Genomic DNA, 13,132 nt, shown 5'->3' with positions numbered 1-13,132 from the left:
TTTATTTCATGTACAACCCATGAGATTCATGTGTCACTTACTAGATTCAATGTTACTGTCCAAACCAGGATCCATGGGTCCTGGTCAAACCAGCCCAGATTATGTGGTTTGTCCTATCTGGGATTTGGTTGGGAGAGATGGATTAAATTATCTGAGGTAAGTGTGGTCATCGTGTGTGTGTAAGTCAAGATCGGTAATCTTGATGGTGAAGGAGAAGCGCAAACTGTTACTGTAACAGAAGCTGCTTCTGTCCATCTAGAGATGATTGACAGGAAAGGAAATAATGCTGATACTGCGAAAAACAAGAAGGGAGAGGTGGGGTGGCCAATGAACACATTCGAATAATTTTCTGAGTATGGCAGTGCAGTCTTGTTTGAACCCTGTGTGATATCACGGGATTTGACCACTTATGGGGACCGCTGCTCCCATTGTGCAACATATACACAGCATAAGTTCACACAGGAAAATGGTGTACTGTTTTGTTTTCGGCTGCAATCATTGAAGCAGTTGTGAAGTGTTTTTTTTTTTGTTGTTGTTGTTTTCAGTCCCAGTGGAGAAGGGAAGATGTGTCGGTGTTAGCCTACACAGGCTAATCAGAAGTAGCTGCGTTCTCGTTGCCTGCAGGCCCGCCTTGACACGTTTGAGCTCTGGGTCATAAACAAACTGCAACACATGTCCACTTTCCCACTGCATTGTCACTTTTTCTTTGCATTTTCACTTTGCATATATTTGCCCAAAAACAGAGTAAATGCCATGTTTCTGCTCCTGGAAGTAGAGAAATTGCATCATATGCATTATATTTTCCCATTTAGCGCCCGCCCCCAAGCGAGACTGCGCTGCCCAATACCAAGTACTGCATGAAAATCAACTTTCATAAAAAATCTAAATACTTTCCAGCAGAAACTGCAGAATAAAAATGCCAGTTGTCATTTTTGGTTTTTCACTGTCAACATGTGTAGTCACTGAATTATTTATTTATATGGTCTTACAATTTATTCAGAGCAAATAGGTATGTGGGAACAGGTTTAATGAAACACGCACACACAAATATCAATAATGATTTCGATGGATTATTACCAGCCTTTGTTGTTCTGAATAATTGATGTGAAGAACTGAGAAACTCAGGATCACAGTCGGGTTTCCTTTGGTTTTCTACAAAATTTACTTTGTGTCGAATCTAATTACTTTGATGTAACTTCATTTCTATGGTTTATCACTAAATTACAGCAACTTTTATTGCTGGTGAAGTATTGAGTGGAAGACAACATGAAGGATGCACATGTGCAACGGTTCAAAGCTGATGCTGCATTATGTGGAAACTTGGAACTTCTCAACATCTAGTGAAAAAGGAGTCTACTAAAAAAATAATCTCAGCCAACCAACTGACTCGTTTTACTGCAGCAAACAGTGAAAACAATTTTTCCACCAGTACATGTAGGTAAAACCTTTTAAGCCCGGAGTTTAATCTTCAGGTCCATGATTTGCTGATGACTGTTTGCCCCTTGTTCTCTATGACATCACTGAAGGAAACTCCACAGCTTAACCCACGTGGATCAAGATTGTAAATTGTTTCTAGCGAGGTGGTTTGGTCATAATGTGACTGCAAAGTCTTTAGTTGATTACTGAAGGGACAGAACTTTTTGCCGTGCTAGAAGATTTTAATTAGTGAAAATGCAGACACTAACCTTTAATCATGTTTCACTTTGGCGCAAAAATAAAAAGTTTACTTAAATGTTTATGTTTTATGAGTTAATCCACAACAGCATCTGTATATATCTTAGTGGAAATTAAGACAACTTATTGGCTTATTTTTTTGAAAGTTGTAATCTTAATAATTATAAAATAATTTCCAAATCTGTTTGAGCGGAAGTCGCTGCTGTACTTTTAAGTAGGCGGGGCTTCGCGATTTTGACGCTTCTGACGTCAGAGTATCCCGCCGACAGTTTTATAAATGGGAGCAGCGTGGACGAGATTTTGAATGCTCGGATCATGATTCGAAGCGCTGATCCACGCTGGGCTCATTGTTAGACGGTTTTGGTTTTAAAAGCGGGCCAGGCAGCGGTCATGTGGACGACCACAGAACCAGCCTTTTACTGCCGTCGTGTCTGAAAACGCCGGGTGGACCCGCAAACTAAAGCACCGCTCGCTGCGTACGAGCGGACGAAGCGCTTCGAGCAACGCAACGACTCACCACGACAACCGGGTAAAAAACAAACAGCTCGTCGGTGTTTAATGTTAAACAATTACTGCCTCTGGATTTAATGATTAGCCGAACAATATCTATCTTTGCTGTTTTTCCTCTTTGTTCTGTTTACTCCTGAAAGGCAACTTCATAATCAATTTACGTCAATAGCAAATTAATTCAGTTTAAATCAGCTGTAAAGTCTGTTTAAAACACACTAAGGTGATTTATGTTTAAACGATTGTCATTGTGTACCTGATTAAAAGTAGATTTCTTTCGTTTATGTAGCTTTAAACCAGAATTCATAGCACTTTAAAAGTATAGCTGTAAAATGTCTTTAAACCAGTTTAGTCGATGTTTAAACCACTTGAGTGTAAACAGATTTAAACCGGTTTAAAATGGCATATAACCTGTTGAAGAGATTTTATAGTTTGTTTTGGGCAGTCAGGACATGTACTGTAAAGTGGGGTATTTGGGTTAAGTTTTTTTAAAAATAATTTTGACATTACTTTATAACTTAATGTGATTCTTTTAATGGTGTAATCGGTTTTGTGACCTGATTATATCGGATCATATTTGGTTTCACACCACATTAAAATGATTTAAAAGCAGCTCTGGTGTCACTGATGTTGGAGAGTTTAAAATCATTTAACTGGGTTTCTGATGGACCAGAATCAGTCATTATCCTACTTTTTAGATTAATCAGTGTAAAATTCATCATCTCATTTAAAACAGTTTAAATTTGTCTTAAGTGTTTAATATTTTTTTTATTATGGTGTGTCATGTTTGATGTTGATGAAATTTGAATACTGCTGTTTGTATTTTGTTAAATCATGCTGTGATCCTGATGTTCACTGTTCTGTTCACGTGAGCTGGAAGGGATTTGACTCTTGTAATTTGTTGTCCTGGCTATCTTGGGCCTCCGGCTTTGGCTAGATTACCAAATTAAAGATATTCAGATGTTAATCCCAAATACAAAAACAAACTCGCTCCTTTTTCATGTCTAACAAAGATGTTTTTTTTTCATCTTTTGAGATGTTTCAGATGCGTCCGTCAGTCTGATGTTAAGTTGTTGTGGTGACAGACACCAGATGTCTGAGAGTTTATGCTAATCTGACCTGTGTCCTCCACCGGATTTCATGTGAGGTTACTGCAGTGGGTTAATGAGATTAGATGTGTCCGTGTGCCTCTGAAGCAGGGCAGCTCGCTCCTGGTTTGGTCCCTCCTGCGCTTGACAGAAAACACTCTACACATGCACATTAACACAACTGTGCCTTCAGTAGAGAAGCTTGAATCTTTGACTTGACTGGATTAAGATTCAAGCTTCAAGTCAAAGATTCAAGTTTCTCTATTATGGAAACCACCTGGTTGGAATTATAACTCGATGGCTACACAACTGGCCAGGCCCAGAATGCACCATTGATCACCCCAAAACCTTCAGTATGTTTTATTTAAAATAGGAAAAAGTGATAAATTTAATGTAGTCTGATCCACAATGGGGTCACTTTTTTTTTCTTTCCAAATGATGTTTTATGATTCTGCAGTATTTCCTGGTGTCTATTCTAAATTGAATCCAACCTCACATTTTGTGAAAAGGAGTTTGGTAATGCTTAAGAAACCACCTTTTTTTTTTTTTTAAGTAGAACATATTTTGGAAACTGCACGTTTTCTTTGTTTGACCATCTTCAAACACGTGTCATCCAGAACACAAGAGTAACGGATTTATATTTGATGTTTTTGTTTTCCTATTTTCCAGAAAAGATTGTTTTGAAAGTCAGTTATCCAGTTTTCGCATGTGACCTTTGACCTTTTCAGATGGCATATGAGGAGTTTGGCTCAGATTTTTCTGACGAGGATTGTCTGGTTAAAGAAAGTGTGTCGATGCAGCCGCACAGAGGAAGAGGAGAGCGCTTCGACCTGAATGAACTCTTCTTCTCCAATGAGGAGTACTACAGGAAGCTGGAGGAGCTGAAGAAGGCTCACCTTCGCACCATGGCTCAACTGGACAGCATGTACCGCCAAAAACTGCAGCTGAAGTCCACTGAGCCTGTGGGCGCAGGACACGGGTCTGTGCATTTCCTTCTGACCTTTCTTTTTCCTATTGGTCTGTTATGACTGTTGTGTAACAGCTGAGTGAACTCCTTGTCATTTGATTGGTGCTTTGTATGTTACGTGACATGGATTATTTGTCCCATTTGTGTCGCATTGCATTTAGAGTACAAATTTGGTTACATACATTTGGTACCATTGCGCTCTGCGCACACGCCCAAAACAAATCTACTGTGCTGTAAGCCATCGGGAGGTATAAAGAGCTGTTAGGAGGAAGTTAAAATGAAAAGCTGGACTAATTTGACTTTTTTTCTTTTTCTCGCTGCACTTAGGACGTACACAGTCTTACAGCTGTCTTTTCTAAGCAGCAGCAACTATAGATTTCCAAGTACTCAAAATGTTTGGAGGGCCATAGAAAATTGTAAAATTTCTATTTTGATATTTTTAAAAGAAAATGGCTAAAATAAGGGGGTCACCTTATTACTGTAGATCGAAAGAAAACAATCATTTACCAAATATAATGAAATTTTATTTTCAGTTATACTTTTACCAATGGAATATTGATTTAAAGTGACAAATATAACACAAAACTTGTTTCTTTAGCAGACAGCAGTATGTAGAGATCTTAAATGTTTTAAAGATTACCAGGGAAATTTCCCCAACAGCCAATAATACAACTTATAACACGACATTACTGTTGTTCAAACATGTAAACACAAAATCCATATCATTTGACCTAATGTTTTCTCTTAAAATACCAAAATTAGAAATTTGCTAGCATCATGTAACACCATGCTATGCAGCTAACATTAGCATGAGAGGAGTGCCTCTCTTTTGAGCAACGGGATTGGACAACATCTGATAATTTTGTTGCCTGAAAAAATGACAATCCAGCTGTGTAGTGTTTTTTTTTTTTTTTTTTTTTTTGCGGACAGACTAACTAATATATAACAGATGCACAGATAAGAACCTTTTATAGAATTATGATCTAGATGATGCCAGTAACTAATTCTACATAATTTCTGAGTGTTGAGGTGTGAGCTTAACATTGTCGTTTTTGTTTTTACCTGCTGGGGCCGGACTCCAGTCCACTCACTTCCTGTCATTTGAGGAAAACGCTTTCTGCCACTGAACTGAGGAGGAGCCCAGATTCCTCCAATGAGGAGGAGGCTGCACCACAACGTGGAGAAAGGTCTCTTGTTCTCCCCCGAAGGAACACATCAAAAACATGTGGCAGGACTTCAGAGTGTCTCCTCCACGCCGCCGGCTTCCTTCCGCCTCTCTGCAGAGCCTGACAGACGAGAAGCGCTGCAGACCACAAGAAGGAACTCTGAAGAAGACTGAGGTCTGCAGCCATGGAGAACCAGGTGACTGGAAGCCCAGAGTGACTGTCCCCAAACCTTTCCAGATGATGCTGCGAGAGGCAGAGAGACGAAAGCTCGGTGTAAAGACACGCTCTGAGATCGAACTGGAGAACGCAGAACTTCGTCGACAGCTGGATGAGCTGGCAGAGTGTCAGCGGGTGTTTTCGTTGCCACCCCGGTTCCGGCACACGTTCACCTGCCTCTTTACGAAGAGCTGCAGGAGCAGAAGGAGGAACGGAGGCGAATCATGCGAGAAAGAGAGGAGCAACATCTCCGGACCATCCAAAGCCGTTCAGCTTTATTGAGCGTGAGCGGCTGAAAAAAGAAGGCGCGGCGGTTCTCCCAGCCCGAGAGCTCTGCCCCGGAGAAGCTCAGCTCTTCAAGGCCAAGCCTGTGCCCAAGGCGGTGTACACAGCAGCATCTGGGAGCAGGTGAAGGAGTGAGCAGCTGTATCGCTCCATCAAGGTACAGATGCGAGCGCAGGAGATGCTGCACAGGGCATCGCTGCCACCCAGCATGCTAGCACGACAACTTGGCGAAAGGGAAGAAGGCCAAAGCTGGCGGTGCTTCAGATGAAGGCTTCTCGCACAGGCCCAAGATAAACAAAGAGGTGCCAGACTTCAATGCAGTCCATCAGCGCTTTCAGAAACACCTGGAGAGCCGAAAAGGCACAAAGCCAACAACACCTGCAAACCTTTTGAACTGAGGACATCAAGATCGCATCACATCAGGGTCGTGTCCTGGCCGAAATTGAGAAGGAGCAGAGCAGCCCCCCGATGGTGCGCTGGCCGTATATCGGCCACCCGCCAGTCAGGATGCCCACCTCAAGCCTCTGCTCGTCCCTGGTCAGGCAGCCTGGAACTCCTGCCTGCCAAAGTGACAGATGGCACCAAAAACGCCACGAGGCCGTGAGGTACCAGGCCTTCGAGTGCTTCCATCCCTCTAGAGACCTCTCCTTTTCCGAACCATCCTGCAGTCCATTCCAAACCTCCTCCATGCAGTGTTCACACCTTGTAGGTCAGAGGTCACCAACCTGGATCCTGGAGCTCACCTGCTCCACCAGCCACAACTGGTTAGTCCAGGCTGGTGCTGATTGGCTGAGCACACCCAACTCTGTTAATACCGTGGGTGGGTTTGAAGACATGGAGGGTAGGTGACCTCCAGGAGCCGGGCTGGTGACTGCTGCTGTAGGTGACCTTCGAAACCAAACCCTCACCACCTCCTCCTCGTCCAGTCTGTGAGCAAACTGTCCTCTGTGAGCAGAAAGGTGCTCGAGCAGAGGAAGAAGGCTGAGGAGGAGGAGGAGCGGTGGAAGGAGAGCAGCATCAGAGGGAGAAGATGTTTACAGAGGTTGGTGTTGAAGCGAGCCCAGGCCACGACCCCCCCTCCGCCTGGCACGCACACAGACCCGGCAGTCCAAGCTCGAGGAGTTCAGGTACCCGAAAAACAAGGTTCCCAAATCAGACTAGAGCACTGCGCTTGTAGAGCGCAAACCTCCGCCAACATTAGTTTCCAAATCCACAAATTCCTGACTCTGGGAAAAAAATTTTCAAGGTCAACGTCCAGTTAGAAATGGCTGTTTCATAAACTAAATTAGACGTGATCAAATGTCAGGGATGATGTATTTAGTTTGTGCACTTGAATCAGGTCTTTGTGTGTGTGGTGTCTCAAGTTTTTCAGTTTCTGAATTCCTTTTCAGATAATTTTTCACAGAACATTGCTTTTTGGCATTTGTCATTGCCAAAAAGAAATTGCTTCTTGGCACTTGGTTCTGACTGATAACTGGAAGATACACAGGCATAAAAATTGGGAACCTAACCTCCATCCAATTTTGGTGGTGTAGGCAAATCCAGAACAGAACTAGAGTGCAAACCTGTGCCAACACTAGTTTCCAATTCCTCAAATGTTACCTTGGAAAATTTTTCAAGGTCAAACTGCTGTTAGAAGTGGCTTTTCATAAGCTGAAATATAATAAAATTATAAAAGCTGAAAGTGCTTTTCAGTGTTACAATCAAATATCCGCTCAATCCACAATACGGATCAAACTTGGTCTATTCATTGAGAGGGCCAATTTACACCTCATTGTCTCAATGAGTGATTGAGGCACTTTTGATTAAGATATAATACAAAATGTACACCCAAAGGGCTTTTCAATATTAAATTCAATGTCTACACTCCCAAACTGCAGTTGATGTGAGTGCCAGTCTGCATCCCGTGTTCAAATATGAGAGTGATTGGGGCACGTTTGATTAAGACTAATGTAAATACACATTAAATGGGGGTTTCAAAATAAATTTAAATGGACACCAATCTGTAATCTGGATCAAACTTTCAAAGGATGCCGTCCTACATAACGCTCTCAGATATGAAAGAACTTTGATCTTTATTGACAGTTACAATTTTTGAAAATTAAAGGATTAAAGGATCTGGATTTTTCCTGACTTTGACCTTGGAAACTGAGTCAGTTTTTTCTTGTCAGGATATGAATCTTCAGTAAAAAAAAATTCATGAGGATATATGGAAAAATGTGGGCTACAAGGCTGTTCACAAACAAATAAATGGGGTGAAAACATCACAAACTTTCTCATGTCAGGGTCTTGTCCTGTAGTACTAGTTTCATAAAATGTATTGAACCTTTTTTTAAGTTTTCTGTAATGTTGAGGCAGAAAACAAATATATATATATATATATAATATATATATATATATATATATATATATATATATATATATATGATATCTATAGTATATTAGACAGGCTATAAACATTTGGACAGCAGTCATTTTTTTTTTTTTTTTTTTTCCCAGTTTTGCCTCTGAACACCATGGGATAGTTCAGATGATATGACATGTTCTTGTAGTGTCAACATTTAGCTTTAACCATATACAGACTTTCTAAACCAATGTAGGTTTATTATCTACAAATATTTCTTAAATATCTATACGTAGTCATTTGACTGTTCCACACATGCAAATAATTTGAGATGTGTCATTGCTGAAGCGGGTTAGACTGTCACAAAGAAGAATGGTCTGAGTCTCTTCTGACCGTGTGATTGTGAAAGATCGTGATATAATGAGCTAAGTGAGGGTCCTTCTGAAGGTGCCTGGTCTCACAGGGTCAGAAGTAACCCAGAAGTTTGCTCCTCCATGAAGAACTAAGCCAGATGAGGATGTGGGTGCATTCTGGTTGGAATGCTTCCCTTTAGACAATTTCCATCTATGACCGACTGGGAGGAGGCGCCCAGGACAGACACAGCATGCAGGAGGGGTTACATGCTAGGAGTGCCGTCAGGTCCACCAGGATGAACTGAGCAACATTTTGCGATCTGACTGCAGATATCTGGTGGAGAACCGACTGATAGACAGATGAGGAATCTCAGATATTCAAAAGATAAAAATGTACAGAAATGCATTGACTGGACTAACACTAATTGCAGGAGATCAATGTTCTTGCACAGAATGATTGGCTTTTGTAGTATGTTTAAAAACTGCCCAGCATGCACAGGAAGAAAAACCAGCATTAGGTACCATAATCTTACTTGGTTCTGATTTGATACTTTCTGCACAACTTTAAGATCCTGGTTCTCACACTGTAGTTCCACCTTGATATTAATCTTAACAGTACATCATAAATGAGACCATCTTTATTTTGCTGTGAACTACAGAAAACAGGACCTGGAGCGCAGGAAGGAGTACCAGCAGGAGATCAAGCAGATGCAACAGAGGGTGAAAGGGAGGCCGCTACTGCTGGAGCAGGTCGCACAGGTGAACGTCAGGCGGCTCAGCAACGCACTCCAAAATGACTTTTAAAGGTGTTTGTTTCTCATCATGTGCTTTGATGCAGAGGAACGCCAAACAGGCGGCAGAGAAACGTTTTGCCAACACCCTGCATGCGTGTGACCTGACTGAAGAGTTCATCGGCAGTACAGTGGTCAAATCAGGATCTGCATGCGAAGGCTCCACCAGCTCCAAGCAAAGGTAGACTACATCCATCCCATGGTATCTTACTATATTTACACAATGTCAAGATGCACACAAATTTTTAAAATATAAATGTAAAAATTATACAGTGGGAAAAAAAAAATGCATTAAAAAGTACAAATGACTAAATATTGTGGTTGTAGTCATTTGACGCTTTACTGTATAGATTTTTCTTTTTTTTTTTTCTTATTTTTTGTAATATGCCACATTTCACCATGGTTGTCATAGTTTGAATTTTCTTGGTGCCAGCAGAGGTCTGTTGTAATTATGACTGCCGGGGGCCAAAGGCTCCAAAACCAAGTTTATGCAAAAGCTTGGGGCCTGATTTCCAAAAGAGATGTATGTATAAAAAATATGTGAACGCCACTCCACCTGTACACAAATGTACATACTAATCTAACATTATACACTGGAAATTCTGTCTTCACAAAGGTGCAAAATACCTTGTTGTCCATTTAATACATTTGCATTAATGCATATACATTTTAGGGTGTGTCTACCTGATTGTGCAAAATACTGGGAGACAAACATGCAAATATGTTAATTTAGCAGCTGCAGTGTGATTTATCAATAACTGCAGCTGTAGTCTTAATATTTGATAGAAACCTGCTATGTGTGTGTGTCCAGTGCCACACACAGTGGCTGACACAGCAGGTCAGCACTGCAGACAGCTCCACCTCCAAATTAAACACACACAAATCTATGGCTTTGTTCAGAAAATAAAAATCTAATTTATGTGCATATCTGACTAGAATCTATTCCCATGATGCAAGTCTGAACAGTCAAAACTTACATGAAATCACCACCCCCAAATCTGTTTCAGGCATTGTGTGTAAATGACACTCAAATGACACTTTTTGCAGTTCTCTCAGATCAGACACTGGATGCGTTTTTGTTACATCTGTGGAGCGGTGTTCCCCAAACTCTACCGCGCATTATCGCGCTCCAGTCACTGAAATCTCACTATTTTCAACTTATTGTCATTTATATAGCGCCAAATCACAACAAAGTTACCTCAAGGCGCTTCACACAAGTAAGGTCTAACCTTACCAATCCCCAGAGCAAGAACACAGGCACCAGTGGTAAGAAACTCCCTCTGATGATAGAGGAAGAAACCTCAAGCAGACCAGACTCAAAGGGGCGACCCTCTGCTTGGGCCATGATACCAACACAGTAGACAATACAGGAAATTTTGGGAGATTTTCACTACCCCCGCCACAAAATAAAAAGTTCGACATGAGGTGACGGGGGCATGCTGCCGTGTGACAACTTTTGTTCAGCTACTCAAGCTGGCAGGGAACAAACACAAAAGCCTAAATTAACCTCTAGAGTCCAGGAGATTTCCATGGCAGCAAAGGGGGCCAAGATTCTGAAATTTACTGTACAATATAACACCACAAGGACTTCATGTATTGTGATGAAACTTGCTGCTGTAGATCAGAACTTCCTAAAACCATGTTTGATGTTGGGCTCATTGAAAGGTTTGGGTCAGTTTTGCCTTTGAAGTGTCAATACTGCCCCCTTTTGAACAAAGTAATCACAAATCTTAAAAAAAAAGTGTGGGGGGGGGGGGCATTTTTCTGCTATCTATCCATCTGTTTTCCATACCCGCTTACTCCAGTTAAGGGTATTTTTCTGTTATGAAATACTGTTTATGTAAAGGCTCATTGTAATTTACCAAAGTCTTAACAAAAAATTAGTTAAAGCATATACTGTGTACAAACTGCACCCAATACTAAAGTTCACAGCTGCTGCTTTTAGGAAAACACACTCTTGGACTTCTGCTGATTCTGATGTTGTCTTGATTAGTGACCAAGAGGATCCAGACTTGGGATTTCAACCTGTTCACTTCAGAAAGATCTTCCTCGATGATGATGAGAGTGATGAGGTTCCATCCCAGCACTGTGACGGTGACGATGTAGACCCGCCACACGACGAGGATCACCGTGACTCAGACGGACGTTACAACTCTTCAGACGATTACAATAATTATTCAGACGAGTGTGAGGGCAGCTCCAAACTGCAGGAAGCAGCAGAGTGATGTCACCAAAGGAAGAAGATTGGAAAAGAAACGACCATCAGCTGGAAAGCTGAGACTTATTATTTCATTTCAGAAAGATTTTAATCCACAAATTCACCTTGCAGTAGCTTTAAAAAGAAATGTGGATGTAAACACAAGTGGAAGTTGTTTTCTGTAAACTAATTTGTTCACTCACTGCTTTTTCACAATTTACTAATTAATTATATCAAATGACTAATTAATTCCCACTGACTAATTATAGTTCTTCCTGCAAATTAGAATAATAAACTGTATTCATATAATCTTTGCTATTCATGAATTGAACATTTCTTCGCTCAAATAACAAATTAATTTCAGCCCTGAAATTAATTTATTACAAATGTGTTCTCACTTTACTAATTAATTCCCTTAAATTTGTCATTTGTGTGCCTGACTTACAAATTTGTTCCCTTGACATAGTAATAAATTCCTGTCAACTACAAACATCCAAATCACTTAATACATTAAAATTTATATTTTTTTATTCCTCTTTTATGGACAACCAGCATAACTTGGCTTTAATACAGTTCTTGATTGTTTGTGATCAACTGTTTTCTCTGAATGAAAAGTGAGCTGTCTGAGAAACTTTGGATTGTGACCATATTTTGCGGTGAGACGTTCCTTGGATCAAGGAATGTTTGTGGTGATCTGCTTCTTAGTTTTCTCTGATCTCGCTCATTAATGTGTTTTAGCTGTGATATTGGTTTATTATGTGAAGAATGTGATTAGTCACTGTAAAATACTTATTTCTGCTTCTGAACCAACCACAAACAAAAAAGCTGTTGTGCTTGAATCAAAACTTGACCAACAGTTTTTGTTTTTTTTTTGTAATCAGTGTTTACAAAAACGTATTTTGTTGTATAATAAGATGTAATTGAACAGAATCTCTGTTTCTTATAATCCCAATTAAACATATTACAAGCAGCAAATTGGTCAAATCAGGATTTGTGCACAAATTCTCCATCTTCAGCAAAAGCAGACGCCACTTCAATGTAAATCTGAGCAGAGGGCCAGTTAAATACATTTTCACATTCCATTATTATGACTTTTTATGACTTCTTCACTTGATTGAGGAGTAAAATTCACGACTGGTTATTTGTGAGAACGTGTCACGTTGTGGGATCCACTCTAATACAGTTTGATATTACCAAATAAATTATTACAGTTGTAAGTTCTTTCAGCTTGTTTTTTTTTTTTTACATTCAGGGTCACCACAGTGGATCCAATATGTTGGTCTTGGACCAGACCCCAAAGTTTTGAATATTAAATGTTAACATAAAATTTACTTGAACATTTTTTCACTGTTCAAATAAAGCCGCATAATATCAATAGGGTTCTTTGTATTGTGTAATTCCTACTTTTATATATATATATATAATTATCATTTGATATGTTTGTATTTACTAACAAAATATTTACATGAAGAAAAAACTCCACCCAGCCGAATGACAAACTATGACGTCTTTCTGGGGCAGCCAACCAAATGTCATGTGGGTGG

At 40.3% G+C, this 13,132-nt stretch overlaps 1 protein-coding gene across 1 annotated transcript; it reads left to right on the top strand.

Annotated features, from left to right (window-relative positions):
* The first annotated feature begins 73 nt into the window (after window positions 1–73).
* Window positions 74–11,643, top strand: fam161a (FAM161 centrosomal protein A). Its single transcript, XM_034187683.1, is given in 16 exon segments — window positions 74–156; window positions 2,048–2,117; window positions 2,119–2,256; window positions 3,998–4,248; window positions 5,295–5,434; window positions 5,437–5,762; window positions 5,765–5,870; window positions 5,873–6,138; window positions 6,140–6,278; window positions 6,281–6,307; window positions 6,310–6,508; window positions 6,859–6,982; window positions 6,984–7,030; window positions 9,260–9,359; window positions 9,439–9,572; window positions 11,385–11,643. Coding segments are annotated over 16 exon segments (2,382 nt in total). The 3' UTR covers window positions 11,617–11,643.
* The last annotated feature ends 1,489 nt before the right edge of the window (window positions 11,644–13,132 follow it).

This window comes from Thalassophryne amazonica, chromosome 15, assembly GCF_902500255.1.
Source record: "Thalassophryne amazonica chromosome 15, fThaAma1.1, whole genome shotgun sequence".
Taxonomy (NCBI): domain Eukaryota; kingdom Metazoa; phylum Chordata; class Actinopteri; order Batrachoidiformes; family Batrachoididae; genus Thalassophryne; species Thalassophryne amazonica.
The sequence above is the reverse complement of the archived record's forward strand: the minus strand, read 5'-3'. Positions and strand labels throughout refer to the sequence as shown.